General features: G+C 38.1%; 2 protein-coding genes across 3 annotated transcripts; one reads left to right on the top strand and one right to left on the bottom strand.

The window, feature by feature from the left end:
• Window positions 1-811: 811 nt before the first annotated feature.
• On the top strand, window positions 812-14,120 carry LOC121236000 (DNA polymerase I A, chloroplastic/mitochondrial-like). Its single transcript, XM_041132480.1, has 12 exons — window positions 812-1,190; window positions 2,627-3,389; window positions 3,574-3,765; window positions 4,951-5,630; window positions 6,347-6,806; window positions 10,457-10,552; window positions 10,918-11,010; window positions 11,093-11,287; window positions 11,894-11,986; window positions 12,074-12,286; window positions 12,818-12,907; window positions 13,511-14,120. Exons 1-12 carry the CDS (start codon window positions 1,051-1,053, stop codon window positions 13,670-13,672), a joined length of 3,177 nt encoding a protein of 1,058 aa, XP_040988414.1. The 5' UTR covers window positions 812-1,050; the 3' UTR covers window positions 13,673-14,120.
• Window positions 14,121-14,419: 299 nt separating this feature from the next.
• On the bottom strand, window positions 14,420-20,301 carry LOC121236001 (microtubule-associated protein TORTIFOLIA1-like). 2 transcript variants are annotated; one of them, XM_041132482.1, is made up of 7 exons: window positions 19,169-20,301; window positions 18,186-18,377; window positions 17,484-17,586; window positions 17,367-17,387; window positions 16,669-17,264; window positions 15,706-16,593; window positions 14,420-14,790 (listed from the first exon to the last, which is right to left on the bottom strand). In XM_041132482.1, exons 1-7 carry the CDS (start codon window positions 19,865-19,867, stop codon window positions 14,593-14,595), a joined length of 2,697 nt encoding a protein of 898 aa, XP_040988416.1. In that variant the 5' UTR covers window positions 19,868-20,301; the 3' UTR covers window positions 14,420-14,592. The 2 variants fall into 2 exon arrangements, with proteins under 2 accessions (XP_040988416.1, XP_040988415.1); XM_041132481.1 differs by having other exon boundaries at window positions 16,669-17,387.
• Between the last annotated feature and the right edge of the window lie 1,942 nt (window positions 20,302-22,243).

The following is a 22,243-nucleotide window of genomic DNA, read 5'->3' as shown; positions in this document are numbered from 1 at the left end:
CGATCTCTCTCTCTTATCAGCTTCATTAGCTCAGTCTCTCTCTCTCCTCAGCGGTCTCTCATCAGTTCGGTCTCTCTCTCATCAAGTATCTCCACGTCAGTCTCGTTTGCACGTTATTTACAACATGCACTTGCAACAAGCGTTTTTGAAAATAATATACATGCAATGATACAAATAATCATTTTCATAATACTTTGCACAATTATCTTTTATAAATTAAAAAATAATTTATAGAATAATATAATTTTATAAAAATATTCTCAACTTAGAATATGGTTAAATACAAAATTGTAAAAATATTATTTGTGTCCCATTCTTCTTTCATATTCTGAAGATAACATGGGATGGGCGCAATGCCAATGCCTCAAATTCTCTAGAATACATGCAATAAGAATAGATATGTTAGAATAACTTAACAAGTTTTCTACTAGGTTTGTTTTTAGAGAATGCAAATATATACAAATGTATACAAAAACATAACCGCTTCTAAACGGTCGGGCTATTTTTTTTCAAATAACAACATTCCACTTATATGCTGCCATTTCAAAATTGCCATTTTTCTTTGAATAACAGCATTCTACTTATATGCTGCCACTTCAAAATTATACGTGATGGAAACTGCAAATAAAATTTCTCAAATAAAAAATATACGTGCAGTATATATACACGATGCCTAGTGTAGTGTAAGGATGAAGTGTAAAATTATTATGATGCACCCGTAAACCGGTAAACGTATACCCACTACTTCCTGGCTTTATTTGTCCGGTTTTCTGCCCGCCATTTGCCCGTTAATATTTTGGGTTTTATTTTTATTTTTATTTGTCCTCAGCTTCAGGGTTTAGCCGCTCTCTGTCTGTATCCCCCGTCTCTGTCTCTCATGGCGACACCCTGTTCTGCTTCCCTCTCAGACCCGCCAGTGGGTTAAGTACCATACGCAAAATAGGAAGCTCCTCGAACCCTCAGCATATTTACGGGTTTACCACTAAGCGCACCAAGACGGCATCTTGTTTAAGCAACTGTGGAAGCAAGCTGGGCCGAGTTGGAAGAGTGATGGCTATGGGGTTATCCACCCCACCCCGCCCCCTGAACCCGAGACCGTCTTGCGCCTCTTATTCCTTGTTTTCCCGGTCTTCTTCCATCTCTTCTTCCTCTTCTCGGTCCCTCTTGCTCTCCTCTAAACCCCTGCACAGGTAGAGTTTCAATGTCATTCAAACTGCACTATTTCTGTCATATTACCTAATAGTTTTTTTTCTTACATGGGTTTTTAGCCTGTCGCTTACCCATTTTCATGTTTTTATTGTTGGTTTCTTGGGTTATATGGGGTTTTCTTGTTTCTGAATATTATTTCTATTAATACCATTGTACTGTTCCCTTGTTTATTTACTTTTTTTATGCCTTCTGAATTTTCAGTTGGTCGGGTTATATGCAACTGATTATTTATTGAATTTCATGTTTTTTGACTTTTTGTCATTTTGGTCATAATTTGAAATTGTATTGACAGTATCATTTCCTTCCAATTTTAAATTTTGTTTTATATTATTGCTCTAGTTAAGTTCTTCTCCTGTATACTCCCTGTGTACTTGGGCTTTGCCTATTTCTAGGAATAAAACTTTTTTTTTTTTATAAGTAAAATAAATAAAACTTCTTGATTACTGATAAAAAAAAAATTTCGTTTTATATTACTGGAGTTAACTGTGAGGAAAAGTTAGGGAGCGGCTTACTGAGAGAAAACAAAGTTAGGAATACACGAAAACCACGATTTGATGTTGGTTTTGAGACTTGTAACTTCAAATTACGCTTTACTATGCAATTCGTTGTGCAAATTCAAGAATATTCTAGTTTATTTTAGGTTCTTGATGATGTTCACTCGTGTACATGTCACTAGTTTCAAAGGTTAAAAAAGGACATCGGATAAGATGTTGGATAATTGGTATTGCTCGTTTTGAAAATAAGGTTCCAATGAATCTTAGTTATATGGTAAGTATAGTTCTCAGTTGTAGCTTTTAAATGGCTTTGGTGCTAATATGGTCTTAATCTGAATCATTAGAGTGCAATATATTTACAGGCTCTGGAGGGTCTTTATCAGTATTTCAATCTTTGGATAAGAGACAAAATTTAAGATTTTCAATAATAATCTCAGGATTTTCCCACAAATTAAAAATAAGAGCACAATATGCTTTGTTTTTTGATCAGTACAATATGCTTTGTGAACGTTGTGTTTTTTATAAGTAAAAAGTTTTTATTAATAAGCACAAAGGCAACACTCAAAGTACACCGGTCTTTGCTTTGTGAACATTATAGAATTTCATGTCTCCTTATTTAGCTCTTGCTACTGCACTTTTACTTTATGGTGTGCTAATCCTTATTTTATATGCATAGTTTTAGTAGACACATCACTAGGAAAAAAATGGCGAACCAGGGGGAATTAACTTAAATTTTAGGACATGCAAGCTGATATATTTCACTTAACATATGGGTGGTCAATTGTTGCTACGCTATGGTCTTGTCACTGCTCAAGATATTCTTTAATTCTGCTCTTTTTTGTACTTAACATGCCAGAAAATTATTTTGTTCCAGTTTATTTTTCTTAATGTCCTTGATAAAGTAATATTGGTACTGATATCAGACAAGGAGGGTGCACATTCCACCGTGACAAGAATTATAACACTAAATCTATTTGTTGGAGGCTCAGCCACATGCCTTCTTGTTATTCCACACCTAAGATGGTCCCTTGCTACATGGATCAGGATAATTCAAATGGAAGCCTCTTGAAAAAACCAATCATTGACCCCCAAAAGGTAGATAACGAAGGCGAGCATGTTTTGAGAAATTTTAGTGGACCACTATCTCAGGAGATTGGGGGTAGTAATCCTCACAGACGTGATGCTTTTGCTATGCGTGGTGGCTCAAGGGTCACTTTAGAGTCATGGAAACGAGAGACACAATTTATGAGAATTAAAAGGGAACTTGAGCTGGAGGCTTTGAAACGTGGTAGTGTTCCACGACATAAAGCTTGTAGTCGAGCAAACATATTGTCTTCAAGTGGTGGCATCCTTATTAATACTCCTACTGATCTTGCACCACCTGACCCAGCTTCTGACCCAGCTTCTGCTGAAATAGAGCGTGGAGGAGACGGTAATATAGTTGTGAAAGATGTTAATGGTCTCAAACTTGACCAGTCAAGATACTTGGAGGAAATAAAAGAAACAAATTCTGGATTAATCAAACCCTCCACCAGTAAACAGGCATATTGCCAGCCAGATCTTCATGAGAGACTAGGCAGTATCTATGACAGTGTTCTTGTTGTTGATGATGCCACTATAGCAAAGGAGGTTGTTAGGATGCTTACAAATAAGTACAGACATCTTGTCCATGCTTGCGATACTGAGGTATTATTCTACGAAGGTTGCCTCTGTTTTACTATTTTACTAATTACCATGCGATTGTTTATACAATGGAGAAGTTCATAATTATCAATACCCATGTATATTTAATAGAGTGCATTTCTAAGCTATTTAGAAATTTTATTATCTGCATGCTACTTTATGTTTTGTGATAATCACTTGTTTTCAGGTTGCTAAGATAGATGTGAAGCAAGAAACACCTGTCGATCACGGGGAGATTATATGCTTCAGTATATATTCTGGACCTGAAGTGGATTTTGGAAATGGGAAGTCTTTTGTTTGGGTTGATGTTCTTGATGGTGGTGGTAGGGATCTTTTGATTGCATTTGCTCCTTTTTTTGAAGACCCATCCATCAAAAAGGTATTTTATTCTTTTGGTTGCATTTGCTCCTTTCTAGTGATCGGTATGCTTGCTAGTTAAGTGATAATTACATGTATAAGTATTGAGCAATGGCTTGTGAATGACTACCTTATTACTTCAATTATTATATATGTGGTATGACAGGTTTGGTGCAGTTTTTAGAGGTTGGTGCTTGTGTGAAATTGCTTCAGATGGGAAATCTCTGGAAAAGTGGGTTTCACTGACTTCTGCCTGTGGAACAATGCATTTTTTAAAATTCAACCCACTTGTGAAATGGCTTCCCTGATCTGATGGCCTACCTTTAGGAGTATCCTGTTTTGTGTGTGCTACTTTGCTAAGTTGATTGTGTTCACTTATTGCCCTTCATTTTTACTCTCTCTCTCTCTCTCTCGCTATATATATATATATATATATATATATATATATATATCGATAGATAGATAGATAGATACACATTTGATAATTTTTTAGGCAGACCAATTGTATAAAACTTGTGTCATGAGCCAAGGATGTGCTAGCTATATTTGTATAACATCTCAAAGCTCAAAAGGATTGATCATAATTGCCTAGATCAACCTACTACATGCTCAATGTTAGACTCAGCAACACCTGTTCTCTTAATCTGCTTAATCAGGGTACTACAACCTGTGTGCTTGAGGTTTTTCTTTTTCTAATAAAATTTTTATTACATAGCATGTATATACAATATACCTATGTTCTAATAAAATTTTTATTGGTGATGTGATTCCTGCTCATCCACATTTGTTACTTTCACCGTCTGATGACTTGTAAAAAAATATAGATGATATGTAAAAAATATATATACATATATTGATCACACGTATAGATACACACATTCATATATATTATACTTTACTCACTATCTACTAGATTACAAGATTACCAAAGTACTCAAGATCACCATAGCCTCCCATTCTCATGGGTTGAAGCTACACTTTTGTTCATAATCTTTATAAAAGAAAATCAGAATTTTAATTCTCCCTGGTAAGATTTGTTTCTTAACCGAGCCAGGCTCGTATGGTATGTCCCTTGATGTTGCAAATACTTGTTATAGAATTGAATATTGACTGTATTGAACAATTTTTCTATCCCTCTTTCTACCATTTTAATCATACTACTAGAAACTGGTGTTTGAAAATGACAATCCACATGCCCTTTCTGTAGGTTTGGCACAACTATAGCTTTGATAACCATGTTATTGAAAACTATGGGCTTAAGCTTTCTGGGTTTTATGCTGACACAATGCATATGGCACGGTTGTGGGATTCATCAAGAAGAACTATGGGCGGGTATTCTCTTGAAGCACTTACTGGTGACAAGAGGGTTATGTCTGGGGCTGAATTGTGCCACGAAGAAAAGTTATTTGGTAAAGTTTCTATGAAAACAATCTTTGGCAGGAGAAAGCTTAAAATGGATGGATCGGAAGGTAAAATGATCACCCTTTCTCCTGTTGAAGAGCTACAAAGAGAAGAGCGGAGACCATGGATTTGTTATTCTGTATTAGATGCAAAAAGCACACTAAAGCTTTATGAGAGCTTGAAAAGCCAACTATCAAATATGCCATGGAAACTTGATGGAAAACCAGTCTCTGGAAAATCCATGTTTGACTTCTATGAAGAATACTGGCAACCATTTGGTGACCTTTTGGTTAAAATGGAAACTGAGGGAATTCTGGTTGATCGAGCATATCTTGCTGAGGTGGAGAAGGTAGCCAAAGCAGAACAAGTGGTTGCTACTAATAGATTTCGCAACTGGGCAACCAGATATTGCGCTGATGCCAAGTACATGAATGTGGGAAGTGATACACAACTACGCCAGCTATTTTTTGGTGGCATTGCAAACAGGTACACTACATTATACCTTATGCAAGTGTGTTTGTTTTTAAATACATTTGGTGGTGAATGGTGTGGAATTGCAGCCTCTATAGATAAATGCTGACATTTTTCCTATAGAGATGCTCAGCATTTTAAGAGTTACACTGGAAGTTAAAATCATATACAGAAAGTTAAAATCTCAGATTCCAACACAATGAGGGAAACGATTCTAAAGTTCTACTAAATTGGAATCTTTGACAGTAAAGTGTATAGTATTGTAATGTGCTGTGACTTTTTTGAAGGGATGCAATAGCTTTCTTGTGCTACAATTGAAAGATTGAAATTTTCACATGCAAAATGACCAATTCCCAATATACTTCGATATTGTTGATACTCAATACTCTTTTGGTTAGCGTGATTTTATTTTCCACATGCCCCCTTGGGGTGGGGGATATAATATCTTTGAGTATCAAAGGTTGCCGGAATATTACTGGAATTATTGCTTAAGATAGTGGGGAATGGACCCCAAGAGGTCTGCATAATAACCCTTCATGATAATGAAATGTTATGTTTCCTGTTATAAAGTTCATATTCGATGATATTCAAAGGAATATAGACTGCTTAAAAGATTACGAAATGTCTGTCTACATAGAAAAATTGATCCCCCAACTGTCGCACATTCCTCCTAGGTAAATGGAGTCCCAAGAAAGCATTGTGCCCTTTAACCTTATTCTTTTCTGTTACAGAAAGGATCCTGATGAGTGTCTACCAAATGAGAGGATCTTCAAAGTTCCTAATGTTCATAAAGTGATTGAAGATGGCGAGAAGACTCCCCCAAAATTTCTAAATATTAGGCTGCGCAGCATCCGTGACAATCCGCTACCAGCTGACATGTTCACAGCAAGTGGTTGGCCATCAGTTAGTGGTGATGCTTTGAAGGCCCTGGCTGGAAAGGTTTCTGCAGAGTATGATTTTATGAGTGATTCTTGTGACTTGCAACTGGATGACAATGTAGAAAATGCTGCTGAAAATGAAGTTTCAGAAAAACAAAAATCAACTGGTGATGTCGACAAATCTGCTTATGGAAAAGCTTTTCTAGCTTTCGAAAACGAAGGGGAGGGGAGGGAGGCTTGTCATGCCATTTCTGCATTATGTGAAGTTTGCTCCATTGACTCCTTGATATCCAACTTCATACTCCCCTTGCAGGTGATTGCCACTAAGATGTCTTCTGGTATTGGTTTTTGTATTTACCCCTATTTGAAATGTACCAGAGCTCATTAGCATTGATAATTTTTATGTCTGCCAGTATTGCAATTGCCTACCTCATACAGAAGCAGTCAAGAATTTATTTCTTTAAACCAAACTATAGGAGTTGTATGGTTGTTTGATTATGCTCCACAATGTGTTATAGACTGTAAAAGGCGATCGAGACAACAATTACCTCTTTGTATAGTGATTAGAATCAGTGAATTCACGTACACGACTATGAGTTTGTTTATGTCTTTTGAATCCGTTTGCTGGAACCCAATATTAGTACAACTAGTATGAGCAGATAAGGTCAGTCTTATGGTCTTTTTATTCTGTTGACAGCTCCTGTTTCGTACAGGAATTTTTCTCCTGTGGTGTCTGCATTATGAGGGTGTGTTTGTGTATATTTTTATAGATGTGCCTACATTTTTTATTTAGTGTAGTCAGTTGACAGCTAGGATGTCTTTCACATGGCACATGCAGGGGGGGTGGGGAGTCCCTTGATGTTTCTTATTATAGATTCGTTTTCCTAAAATAATTAGTATAATTGCATAATGACAGTATATGATGGGGTCTCACCCCATCAACATTTGGACAGTCAAGTCCAATTTCACCTATGTTCTAGAAGTTATTTTGGTCATTTTTCACTTTTTTTAACTTTTTTTTATAAGTAAGAAAATTTATTGATCCTCATGATTAGACATAGCCCAAGTACACAGGTGGTATACAAGAGAGAAATACCTAATTACAACCTAAGAACAACAAAAGAAGCATACAAGTCATTAAAATTAACCCCCTCTAATACAATAGCCTTGGTCCAAAGTAACAAAGATTGGAAAAATAAGTCTCTAATCCCCCCAATGAGCTTTCTCTATTTTCAAACATCTTCCATTCCTCTTATTCCATATACTCCACATAAGACATAGGGTCTCCATCTTCCAAACCTCTGCTACTTGACGATTTTCCCGTATTCCGCACCAACAAGCCAAAAGATCCACCACACGCTTTGGCATTGCCCAAGCAATGTCCAGCCTGACAAAGATTTCATCCCATAGAGCCTTTGCCAATTCACAATGGAGAAGTAGATGGTCTGTTGATTCGCCATTCCTCAACTTATCTATGGTCAGAAGTTGCCCGTGAAAGGCCAGCCAACCAAAGAAAGCAACTTTTAGGGGCACTTTGCACTTCCAAATGCGCTCCCAAATGGTACTTAGTTTCTCTCCGTACATTTTCTCTCTGTACACCTTTATCTCGACGATGGAAAACAAACGTTTATTTTCTCCGCTGCATTTGGGTGGTCTGTGATGGCGTTTCACGACTTGTTTTGGGTGCTGGTGTGTTTTCCGAATGGGTTTTCCAAAAGACGTTGTTATAGAATCAAAATATTTTACACTTGTGAAGGAGGGGAGTTTGCTGGCTATTACAGGAAGAAGCTAGAGGGTGGTGTCAAAGGTGGTTCTGGGACCATCAACTATGAAATGGCTGGCAAAGGCCATGGAAACTTGCATGAAGGAAGAAAAAAGAGATTTCTTCACCACGGTCAGGGAAGGCAATCTTAGTTTTATTGCGTAGTGCTGTTCGAATCTTCGAGGTCGCTGGTGAGTCAGTGGATCATCTCTTGCTACATTGTGAGACAGCTAGAGCCTTGTGGATTGAAGTGTTCAACCGAGTAGAGTTAAATTGGGTAATGCCTGCCACAGTGGTTGAGTTATTGGCTAGCTGGACATTTCTGGGAGGTGCTCCATAAATCAAAGCCATGTGGAAGATGATCCCTATCTGCATTATGTGGTGCATATGGCGAGAGCGTAATGATCGGACATTTGAAGATAAGGAGTGGACACTAGAGGAGCTTCGATCTTTATTTTTCCGTACTTTATTTCTTTGAGCCATAACTATAGATTTTAATAACCTTAATTTTCATGTTTTTCTTGTTTTCACTTTTGCGACCTAGATAGGTCTTGTCTCTTGTATACCTTCTTGTGTACTTAAGCTTTGTCTATTCTTATCAATAATATTGTTTACTTATAAAAAAAAAAAAACAGTAGAAGGATGGGTAGAAAAAGCATTGTACAAAGATCTAACAGAGAAGTTCTTGTGTCCGGGGTGTATCCACAAAAACTTTGTCCTCCACGTCATACTCCAAATTCAATGCATACAAGGTGCTGTAGAAATCAGAAATGTCTCTCACTTCCCAATCTTGAACTGATCTGATAAATGACACAATCCACTGTAGCAGGCCATTCGAATAGTCCATATAATTAGGCAGAGAGATGGTTTGTGGTGGATTCCTGCAGGCAGAGGGGTATTCACAGTTCATTCCTTTTATAAGGTTCTCACACAAGAACCTGAGATACAGTTTCCTTGGAAAAGGCTTTGGAAGAACAAGGCTCCTCCCAAAGCTTCTTTCTTTGTTTGGACAGCTTCCTTAGGCAAGATTCTCACTACGGATAATTTGAGAAAGAGGAGGATAATCATTATAGACTGGTGCTGCATGTGTAAAAGTGGGGGTGAGTCGGTAAATCATCTACTTTTACATTGTGAGGTTGCTAGGTCTCTCTGGCATGAGGTGTTTAAAAGAATGGATTTAGCGTGGGTGATGCCGGAATCTGTGGTGGAAATGGTGGCGTGCTGGACCTCCATTTGAGGGGTACAACAGGTCAAAGCGGTTTGGAAAATGATTCCGATTTGTATCATGTGGTGCTTGTGGCAGGAGCGCAATGAGCGGACATTTGAAGACAAAGAGAGATCTATGGCGGAGCTTAAAATTTTCTTTTTTAGGACTCTTTGTACTTGGACAATTGTTGTGGACTTTAATGGCATGAATCTTCATGATTTTTTAGTTTCTAATGCGCCTGTGTAGATAAGGCATATTGACTTTTGTAACTGGCAGTTGGTGCCTTTTTTAATTAATAATAATTGATTACTTATAAAAAAAAATCAGCAACAGAGGCTTCCTTATGCAATGCAATTCTGAAAAGAGAAGGAAAAATCTCCTTGAGAGCAACATCACCACACCAAACATCAACCCAGAATCTGGACCCTCCTTAACAAAAGGACCGAATCTGTCCAAGCATTCATTAGCAAAAGGACCGAATCTGTCTCTCCTTAACAAAAGCATTTTGTGGCTTCGAAACAATATTTTATAAGAAGCCTTAACTTGTTAAATGTCTGAAGTTATCACAATTATTGGTGAAAGTGGGCAAGGTCTGGTGCCGCACCATCATTGTTTATCCCTCATTGTGTGTATGTGGATTAGGGTTTCTTATTAGTTTTCTGTGTGCATGTGTGTATGGCCAAGCATGTCTCATTGGTATTGCTATTGAAGTGTAAATGCCGTGCGTGGACCTGCGTGCTTGTGTGTATGTGTGCATTAAGTTATCCAACTTTCCTCTTTGCTTGTGCGTAGTTTGCATGCTAGCTTTATTTTCTTGGCATATATCATGAATTAGGGCATCTGCATGAGTACATGTGAAATGGCTGCATAAGTGATTCCCTACTCATGCAAGAGTTTACATATGGGAATGGACGAGGATTAAGCCCCAAAATTTACATGTGCATAAGCAAGGATGTGTTGCCTGGCTTAAGAAGTTAGTTTCTTTCTACCACAGGGAATTAATATATCAGGCAAGAACGGGCGTATTCATTGTTCATTAAATATCAACACGGAAACTGGGCGCTTATCAGCTAGGAGGCCAAATTTACAGGTTCTATTTTTGTTTCTTTACTAATCTTTCAATCAACATATGACTAAAATAGCTCATGTTTTACTTAAAAAAAAGGCTCATGTTTTGAATATAGATGTTCTATACTACATATTTCTTGGAATGTGACAACTAAGGTAACAATACAAATTGGCTAGAGGTGAAATTCGCAGTCATGTCATGGAATAAATGATAACGTCAGTGGCTAACCAAATCTACTTACATCTGAGCTACTGGTTTCTGGTTGGTATTCTTTGACATTTAATTTTGCCTGTAGAGTTGTAGACAAGACCGAAGACAGGAAAAGATCTTGTAACTTCATGTTAATAGAGACTTACGAGTATACTGTTCATGTTGTCTGTAATCAGAATCAACCTGCTTTAGAGAAGGATCGGTATAAGATCCGTCAGGCATTCATTGCTGCACCAGGGAATTCCCTTATTGTTGCAGATTATGGACAAGTTAGTGACACTCTTTACCTTCCGATCTAAAGTGGTTGCATTGGTTTCCATCTGGTGATTGAGCCGTGTGTTCATATTACAGCTGGAACTTCGGATTCTTGCCCATCTTGCTAGTTGTAAAAGTATGCTAGATGCCTTCAGAGCCGGTGGAGATTTCCATTCAAGGACTGCAATGAATATGTACCCTTATATTCGCGAAGCAATTGACAAAAAGCAAGTGCTTCTTGAGTGGCACCCTCAACCTGGTGAAGATAAACCCCCAGTTCCACTATTAAAGGTAAACCATAAAGCTCCATGGCAACAATTGCCAATTCTAAAATGATGTGTTACTGCCAAAGATACATATACTTGATGCCTCCCTGTCTTTGTTTGAAGCATGTAGTAGGAGATATAAAAGTAACTTTGAAGTAGCAAACCAGTTTAGTGTCAGGGCCTGTAATTCATTGCACATCTTCCTCTTGTTCATAGTGGGGATGGAATTTCATTTACGCTTCTTTCACTTGTAGTAACTCTGGCATGGTTTCTATTCTTAAAATTTCAAGTACCACTATTGACTTACATTGTCCAAATGTTATCAAAGGTTAACTCAGAACAATTCCCTTTGATTAAATTATTATAGTTGAGGAAATAAATTGGTTAGTGCGCACTTGAAATGCGACATGTGGTTGAGCAGTGGTGACTTCTTATAGGTGGGGCCTGCCTACAACATAGGTTATTCGAGTAATTTAGAGTTGAAGGAGACTCAAGTCATTGCTACTTATCAAAAAAAGTAATTCAAGTCATTGATCTAAGAGTTGTAGGTCCTTTGTTGCACAGTGATAGAACTTATCTCTGACCTGACGATCCAATCCCCATTACATTTTTTTCTCCTTGAATGTTTCAGGATGCCTTTGCTTCTGAAAGAAGGAAAGCTAAAATGCTCAACTTTTCTATTGCATATGGAAAAACTCCAGTGGGGCTTGCCCGAGATTGGAAGGTACTTGAGAACCTACAAGTATGAGGGACTTGCATTCATAATGATTTGATTGCCGGGGCATGATGATTTTCAATCTTTGTTCCTCAGGTTTCTGTCAAGGAAGCAAAGAAAACGGTCGATCTATGGTACAGCAATAGAAAAGAAGTTCTTGCCTGGCAAGAAGAACGTAAACAAGAGGCCCGTGATAAACAGTTTGTATGCACATTGCTAGGACGTGCCCGCCGGTTCCCTTCAATGGCCCATGCTACCACCTATCAAAAAGGTCACATTGAGCGAGCTGCTATCAATACCCCAGTGCAGGTTCTTCCCTTCTTTCTCACTCAAACATTCATCTCTCTTTCTCTCTATTGGTCAATTCCATAATCTCACCTTCCCCTCCTCTGTACCACAATAATAACACCAGAAGCTCCTGATCTGGAAAAAAGGCCCAGTGTATACTTTTCATAACCAATGATTTTAGTTGATGCTTGTCACTCCCACAAAGTCCTACAAAAGTTCGTCTGTACCACATACTAACATAAATGTGTCTTTATTACCTTCTGAACTCATTATTCTAATCCTTCCTTTCTTGCTCTCAACGTTTCATTTTTCACCATGTCAGAAATAAGTTAATAACATTGACTGTCATTCTGAGGTGGAGATGCAAACCTCTTCTGAAATTGTTAGCCACATTGCTTAAAAAACATCAGTTCTGGGATTGGTAATATAGATTTAAAACATATTAATTGCTAATAGATAAACTCTGGTATCTCTTCCCTCACCCACTCCCCAGAAAAAACAAATCTTGATCAGCTACTCCTTAGTGGTTTCTAATTTAGGTTATTGCAACAGGGTAGTGCTGCTGATGTTGCCATGTGCGCCATGTTAGAAATAACCAAAAATGCACGGTTGAAGGAGCTAGGGTGGAAGCTGCTTTTACAGGTTCATTGCATGCCTTGAGTTTTACCTCCAGTTTTTTTTTCCCATATTTTTTCTTTTCTCTCTGCTTTGATTCATGGAAGAATTTACATCTAGAATGTATTGCCTGTAAAAGTACATGCGGGCCAGAGCTACATTATGCCCTTGAGGGGCCATGGCTCCCCTGAAAAAAAGCAAAAATCAGTTTTGGCCTTTACAGGTGAGACCAATTTTTTAAAATTCTCATGCCACCCCCACCCAAAAAGAGAGAAAAAGAAAAAGAAAAAAAAAATCTAAATTGATATCCATTTATACTCCTTAATTTGGCTCCCCAAGATGAAAATTCTTGTTTGATCCCTGTGTACCCAGTCATGTTTGAAACTTTTAAATTACACTCCAAGTGACCTCAGTAGAATTCTCATGTTGTCCATCTATTCTAGGTGTGCCTTATATGAGATATATTTTTCTTTTGACAAAAACCCTATATGAAATGTTGAGGCTAATTAAGAGTTATCTTCAACTCATATTTCATTTGATTTCATGTCCTAGCACCGTATTTGATTTCCCATACGACCTCAATACACGTGTGTTTCGTTGAAAACTTATGGATATCGCACTGAAAAACAGATCCATGATGAAGTAATCTTGGAAGGACCAACAGAGACTGCTGAGGTCGCAAAGGCCATAGTTGTTGAGTGTATGTCCAAACCCTTCAATGGCAAGAATATTCTTAAAGTTGACTTATCGGTTGATGCAAAGTGCGCTCAAAACTGGTATTCTGCCAAGTAGTCTGCCGCGACAAAGGACACTGGGATTTTGGTCTGAGGTTCTTTTGCCCTTTGAATATGGAGCTCTGTGCTAGCAACCTTGAGCACTATCTTAATTTGATTGCAACTAACTTCGAAGGTTTTTTCATTGGAAATCGGGCTTCCACCATAGTAAAACTTTCTGCCACCTTGATGTTGCAATATTTTTCAGGCTGGCCGGAGTTTGAGGATCAAAAGAGGCTGTAACTTTGGCCATGTATTTCTGGCGGATGAGGGAGAGGCACCGAGGCAGGCACTAGGGACAAATTATGCTGTATATAAGAGTTCTTACCATTTCAGTCTGTTGTTCCCATGTAACTGTATGCACGATAAAGGATTGTGTTTCTCCAAAAGAAACAAACAAACGCCTAACTCCAGTTACGGAGCATTTGTTTTAACGATTCAATTTTTATTGATACTTTTTCAATTTATTTTTTGCTTTCTTTCTTGTAAAGCTCTATGTGGCGTTCAACCCCAATTTCCCATCTTTTTCATTTCTCTGGTGGGTTAAATGGCAGGCTGTATCATCGCAACATAAAAGATTTATACACTGGAGGCCAAGAGAAGCTGTGAACCACCACGCCAGTGTGATTATTAGTGAGATTAGATGAATTACGATGGTCTGTGAATGATAGTGTGATTATTAGTTGAAATTAGATGAGATGGGGTGAGATGGTTTCATCTCATATCCAAACGGGGCTTTACTAAGAAAAACCATTGCAAATCCAGCTTCAATCAATAACCTGCTCTATTGCATAATGTGCAATCGAAATGTGTCGTTCATTCATTCAAAATTCCATTCAACTTGTGCTAAAAAAATGAGATATATACCGAAATACCCAAAGAAAAGAAGTCTGCATACTTAGTACACTATTCCATTACCAATAGGCTGTTAACTGGAGACTACTTCTCATGCTGCTGCAGATTAACTCCCCAGGCTGATGCCAACTGCAACAAGAGTTGGTCAGGCGTTGCACCTTCCCAGTCCTCAGGTGGATCCATTGTTGAAGAAGCTTCATTTAAATTCATCACAAGCTCCTTCTTCACTTCCATGGGAATACTCAAAACATGGGATCCATTTTCCAGTACCATTTCCACCAACTAAACACAATGCATAATGAATCAGGCATTTCTCGCCACATGGAAAGAACTAAAATATACAGTAAGGAAATCCTTTGCTTAGAAAGAAACAGTTAGCATGAGTACATCAAGTAATAAGAAGTTTCACTAAATAACTCCGTGAGGTAGAAAACCATACTTTCTTCCCAATCCTCTGGAGTAGAGGTAAAGCTATGGATAAACAGAAAACTAAGCAGGTAATATGTTTGGGAGGTAAGGCTATAAAATTATTAATGGGCAGAAGCTTGAGTAATTATTAACAGCCTGATCGAGCCATATTTGTGACTTTAACAATGTTGCAAAAATGCACTCATGTTGAATTACAACGTGAAGCATCTTGGGGATTCTACTTTGACAGTTATTGCAAAACCACAAGTTATTGATGAAGTAAAAGATTCAGATTCTAATGGCCTAAAATTCAACATAATAAACATTGTTAAAAGGTGAAGAATAGAGCCAGGTTAGAATAAAATAAAGTTGTGCTTCTTCCACCTACTTAAGGTTCTATCTTCTTCCATCAGCTATATAAATGGTAAGAAACCACGAAGTATTAAGGTTCCCTAAAGCTAAAAATAAGGTTAAATAAAAATAAAAAAACACTATAAAAATGTTAATATTTTGGTAAGTTCAACAATATTGGGTACTGTCAATTTTCGTCTCAAGGAATTCACTAATTACAACCCTATAATTTGCATTCAAACTGCACGTTAAAGCTAGATAAGCATGAGCGAGATTTTACTTGGTCAGAGTTTTCCCCCAGAACCTAAAGTACCAGATAACATGATACATTGCCAACAAAAAATTTGATGAAACCTAGCAAGTCAAGGAATACGAATAGAAAACACAAATTTCCCACATTGAGCAGCTTCAATATGTAAAGATCTAAGAAAAAAATACCTGATGAATCCAAGACAAACAGAAGTCAAAAAGGTTCTGCTCCAGTAAAAATTGTGCAACAGCAAGCAAGATCTCAGCTGTTACTTCGTTCGAGAGTTGGTCAAGCACAGGACCTGATCTGTCCATTAGCTTTACAAGCAAGTAAGAATCCCCTGTAGACAAAACATCAGCATAGGCAGAATCCACATCACCCACTTGAAGGGCATCCATTGCGTTACTCCAAGAAGTCCACACTGGATCCCGGTCGTGGCCAACACTATCATCCCCCAAAGCTTCTGCAGTCATTTCAGGGATAGCTACTCTTGCCATCTGAGAAGTTCCACTGTCCTCCCCAGCTACCCGAATCGCTTCCAGTGTAGCTTCATCCTTTGAGGCCTGCCAAACACTTCTTGCAGAAGGCCCCTCACCAAGCCTAACGGGTCCAGTTCCTTTGTCCCAAGCTCTCCTGCTACCACCCTGATCACTCTCATGTTCCGATTTTGGTGACCTACCATCCATACTACTGCCACCAAGAGCTCTCCTTGAGCCAATCTGCCCATTTCTGGAAGCACTGGATGCAGGAAAATCCCAGGCCTCAGACATGTCAGATCTCCAAGGAGGGCCCCTTCCTCTCATGCTCAAAGTCATTCCATCAGACTGGGGAATTCTTTCTCCAAATGGAATTCGCCCATCACCACCCCTTCCAAATTTGGCACTAGAATACTCAGGGAAAGCACTATACTTTCCCAGAGGCCTATTAGAAGATCCCTCAAATCCCATTGCAAAATTACCACCTCTTCTACCAGAGAATATTGACAAGTCTTGTGCCATGTCTTCAACAACTCGCTCAAGACCCCTTACTCTATTCTCTAAAGTTACCATGCTATCATGAGAGCCACCCATGAAACCCTACAAGGTGAAGTTATCAATCATTTAGAAAATTATGTTTGGTAACTATTTTACTGATGCTTAAATTGGTTATACCTGAAGCATGTTCATCAGATGAGCTTGTTGTCTCTCCAGCTGCAATAGCTGCCTCTGGATTGCCAACCAACTTCCTTTGTTATTGATGAAGGATCCTTCAGATTGAGCATCAGTCTTGGAGAAACCCACACGATTGCCAGATGACTCCCTCTGATTAGTATCAATCCTGTCATCACCATCAAATGCTCTCATTCTAGGCTCTTTTCCATTTACCCTCTCTTCAGGCCACTTATCACGTGCAATGTCATCATGACCTCGTTGTTTGGAATATGCAGAAGCAGTTACTCTCTCTATATTACGGAATTTGCTGTTGAAAGATCCATGAAAATCATCAGATTGGGTATTTTCAATGCGATTTGATCTTCCCCTTAATTTGGTATCATTTGGATCTGGTTCTTCCTCATTGTTTGCATTCGAAGAACTGACATATCTACGAGGAACAACTACTTCCACTGGCAAATCACCAGAACCCCTTGTTTCAAGTTTCTGGAAGAATTCTAGGTTTAGGTCTTTGTCAGTAAGGGCAGGTGCTTTCTTCTTCAATATTACAACTGCTCTTTCTGAAATGCTACCACCTTTGGCTTTAGAAACAGAATCTGAAGAAGGGGAAGAACCATTAGATAAATTCTTAGCTGGTTGCTCTGATCCCCTTTCACTGGGATTTAGATTTTGTGGACCATTTTTGTCAGACAATTTACCTAGTTCAGGAGTTTCACCACCTGAAATATCATGCACAATGAAAACCAACTAGTGAGAGAAACAAGTGCATAACTTAATTATCATTTTGAAGAACAAAACAGTAGTGGCATGCCTACCACGAGAGGGTGTCTTGCCATCTGGAGATCCATCTCCTCCTTTGCCAGAAATCTTTTTCCATAATTGCAATGCCTCTACCATGCTATCTCTAACAGGTTTTATCTGTAAACCAATTAATCATTATTACATTTAACAACCAATTATGAAAATTTTTAGATTCAAACTCGTGGTTTTTCACTTCTACAATTTCAGCAGTTCCTTCATCCGGAAAAATACTGCTTTCAAATCTTTAGGAAGATTTTCATCTACCTATGAACTAGGGATAAAGGAGAGGAATGAAAAATATGAGGATAGTAACGTGTGTTGAATGTCCAGACAAGCACAGATCATTGCAGTTCACTCCATTGGTAAATGAGCGTGTGTGTGTGTGTGTTGTAAATTATTCCATAAGCTTAAATAACATCTTCATCCTCTCTCGCCTGTCCCTAATTTTCCAATTAAGTATAAATTGACAAAAAAGTCTCAATGAGAAACATTAAGCATTGATGTGTAAATTGTGTATGAGCTATTCAATTATAGAAGCCCACTGAAGAAAGATTGGGTAGCAATGCCAAAGGCAAAAATATGTTGATCCATTGAAATGGAAAAAACAAAACGATTATTAGACCTTGTGACCTCCAAAAGAAGAGCTACAGATAGGACAACTGCACGCTACTGGAAAAGACTAAAAGAGCAAGCCCAAATATTGATCAGAAAGCTACCTTGTCAAAACGGCAAGACTCAAGTGCCGTCAAGGTAGAAGCAGCTTTATCCGAAACCAAATCACTTGAATGCAATGCCAATGCACTCAACGCTTCAGCCGCTGCCTTACGTGTTGCCCAATCTGTACTACCAAGGCATTCGTGAATACTTTGGAGCAAATTCTCCAAGCTTTGAGGTGCAATTGCTCCCACCTGTACAAACTCGCACCACCTGAGAATTCCTAAACTTGCTCCTTTTTAACACACAAAATCTGGCTCATACTTAATTGCATAGGCATTAAACAGGCAAGATTTTTACAAACTGATGTTGGAGACAACAACTTGTGGAAGGAAAACTCACATATAGGCATAAATAACACAAGAAAAATGGAAACATGGGAAAAAGAGAGTAAATGAGGAACATACCACCCTCAGCTTAGTTGGTGGGGGGTAAAAAAAATAAAAATAAAAAATAGAACAAATTTTTAATTTTCCCCTTGGCCTCGTTTGTATTTAGTAACATAGGCCTCATTCAGTCCAATATTTCTCTTTCAGCTCAGTAAAAAATGAAATTAGGTATATTGGGCTCCAAACAATAGAAAGTCTAAGGGACGGAATCGATTTATTTTCTTTGCCCATATATCCTATTCTTTCGTCTTTTACTGATAATAAAAAAAAAAAAATCCTATTCTTTCAACAATCAGGTATACAATCCTCTCCCGGTTGTACATTGCAAATCATCAGCCGCATTGTTACTTTGTCAACAAATTATTATCCAAATTATGTTCCACTAGTTGTAAACTATGGTGGTGACTGGTTTCAGTTCCCACATTTTTCCTAACGAATGAAACATCACAAATTTCAACCAGAATCACAAAACGCACCAGATTTCAATTAAAAGGATCCCAAGTCTCTCTATTCGCCTACGGATTACCGTAACGTACATATTACGTAAATAAAAGAATCTAACAAAGAGAAAATGCGGCATGCAAGCAAGGCAAAACCTGAGACAGGCTGACGACGACGGACAAGAGCGAGGCCTTGGACAAGAAATTGGGATTGTTAAGCAAGCGGCAGATCCTGGGGCAAAGCTTCTGGAACGCGGAGATGGGGGGTGGCTCGGAAGCGCACTCCACCATCTTGGCCACGCACATGGCTGCACCGGATTGGACCCCTTTGTTCTGCTCCCCCATGGCCTCGAACAAGGGCCTGACGAAGAGGCCCACCACGCTGTCGTTGCCGTTAACACCAGCGTTCTTGAGGTAGAGGGCCGAGAGGGAGCCAATGGCGTCGCGGCAGGCGTCCCGGACGGCGGAGTCGTTGTCCTTGAGGCGCTTTACGACGTGGGCGATGATCTTGGTGAGGTGGGCGGAGGCAGCGTCGGGGTGGGAGGAGCAGGTGAGGGCGAGTAGGCGGAGGGAGTCCTTGCGGGCGGAGGGCTTGGGGTCGGAGGAAACGGCGTCGTAGAGAGAGTTAAGGAGCATAGGGAGAGCGTCGGGTGAGAGGGAATGGATGGTGGACTGGAGGTCGTCCATGGCAATTTGATGGGTGTCACGGTCGGAGAGCTTGGAAAGAGAGGTAAGTATCTTCTGCTTAAGCTCCACCATGGCCAGGTGGGAAGAGAGGGAGGAAGATCTCGAGGGCTGGGACAGATTGGGGGATTTGAAGGGCTTTGAAGAGGACTTGGGATCTTGGGAACTCATGGTAAGGGTGGTGCCTATAGAGAGTTATAAAGAGAAAGGAAATGGAGTTTGGTCCGCAATTATTTTCAGTTTGGAGTGAAATGAGAGCTATACATACATATGATTACATTGATGGGCGTGTGTGCGTTGGGTTGGAAGAAAAGGTTGAGAAAGATGAGAGAGTTTGGGTAAATTGGTATTAAAGACAGCAAAAAGGTGGGGGGTGTTTTTCCGAGGATTTGAAAAATGGGAAGAGAGAGAGAGAGAGAGAGATCGATCTGGGATTTCAGAGTGAAAATGGAGGAAGAGGAGGAGAGATGTGGGGACAAGGTGGAGGGCAGGAACCACAGTGATCTTGACTCTTGAATCCTTTGCAGTGTTGATACGAGGGAGAATGAATGGGAGATAGATAATGAAGAGTGAGGACATTACATTGACGATTGGATAATTTGGAGTTTTACTATCACAATGCACCGACATTTTTATTAGACACAATACAGTAGTGGCGCATGCATCCTTTTCCCATGACATGGACACCAACGTACTTATGCTTTCACAAGTTCTTTCATCTTATACTAAATACAATGATCGAATTCAATGTTTTTAATTTTAGAAAATGAAATGGGCTTTCTAATGAAAGGCACGTCCAATTAGCATTTAGTTCAAATGTGCAGGCCTTGGGTTATAAGCCCACTTTCCAAGGGCATCTTTTGAGATAAATGTATGCAAAGTCATGATCAAATAAAATTAACTTGTTGAATAAAAAAAAGAAAAATACTTTAATTATTTTATAAAAATAACTTCACAAATTAATATAATTTAATATAGTACATCATATTATAAAATAAATTTAATATATCATATAAATTACGTCAATTTATAAATTTACTTTTACGAAATTATAACTGTAACAGTTTTCATCACATGCCCTTGTGACTATTGCTGTAGTTGATTTCAATTCCTCGTTCAAAATTTTCCACTCTCCAATTTTCTTCTCTCATTTTATTAAGGAAATACAGACTTTTTTTTCTTTATCTTAACACATGGGATTTTCTCTCTTCTCGAGAGATATCAAATATTTCTTAAAAAAAATAATAAGTCGTACTAACAATCCTCGACTCTGGCCGTGCAGAAACGATGCGTTTGGTTGAACTGAAGCGAAACTAAGATTAGATGGCAAATATATGATTGATTAAGAGCAGTGACTCAACTTAACTAAATTTTGGTCAAAGCTAGGTTAAACAAAAATTTACTATAAGTGACTCGATAAATGAACAGTAATTTTAACTCAAGATTTATTCACTGGCCAAACTTGACAAGCCCAAGTTATTTTTACCATAAACAATTCTCTTCCCGCTACCTGCTGTTCCACCCGTGTAAAAATACTGCAGAAAAAATATATATGTTGTGAATATATAACTATTCAAAAAACATATCAGTTAAAAGAATATATCCGTTGTAAAAAAAAAATACCATTAGAAAATTATATCCATTGAGAATAATATGAACGTTATAAAATTAATGTGTACTTTTATAATACCGAATAAATATTAAAATTAAAATGAAAATAAATGAAAATGTCAAAATTAATATTTTAATAAAATAGTAATAGATTTGGAGAGTATGTTATTTGGTGTTGTTGAAAAATGACTAACTAAATTTATAAAAGTGAATTCTCTAGCCAAATTGTGGCCAAATTTTGTTGAGTCCACTGCTAATACTCTAACAATTGAAAAAGGCCGGAAATATAATAGTTAGGTCCCAATTTAGATGTTGAGCAGAGTTGAGATAAGTTTAGTTATTTATGAATAATAATGAGTTGAGACAATTAAGTAAATTTTGTGAAACCTACCTAAGATGAATTTAGATGTATTTGTATATTAATATGAGTTAATATATATTTATAGAAATTAAAAAAAGGTTGTCGATCCCGCATGTAAAGACATAAGAGGTGTTAAGTTAAAAATGATTGTGGATACCACTTTTGTAAAGAGATTTTGAGTTGAGATGAATTCAGTAATTTAAAATTTAGGTGTTTGAATATTAGATTCAGTTTAAAATTAGACTGAACTGAATCTAATATCTAAATAAAGTTATATTCAAGATCTTTTAGATCAATTAATAACTCTTTAATTTCTTACTTGAATCAATGGTTGAATCCCCTCTCGCGAGAGAGAGAGAGAAAAAAAAAAGTTCTAAGTTACAAACGGGGTTACTTGTCAGATGATCAGATCCACTGCGCTGACTAGTTTGCGACACTCCAAATAAGACACAACAAAGATTTGCAGAAAGTTGTTTAAAATTGGTTAAATTATGGAGTACTGCTACGCAAAAAGTTTACCGAATAGTGTAACTTTTTTTTTTTTTTTTATATGTATTTTTTTAATTATCGTAATT

The sequence above is a fragment of the Juglans microcarpa x Juglans regia genome, chromosome 6D (assembly GCF_004785595.1).
Source record: "Juglans microcarpa x Juglans regia isolate MS1-56 chromosome 6D, Jm3101_v1.0, whole genome shotgun sequence".
Taxonomy (NCBI): Eukaryota; Viridiplantae; Streptophyta; class Magnoliopsida; order Fagales; family Juglandaceae; genus Juglans; species Juglans microcarpa x Juglans regia.
Note: the sequence above shows the minus strand (reverse complement) of the source record. Positions and strands in the feature narration are given on the sequence as shown.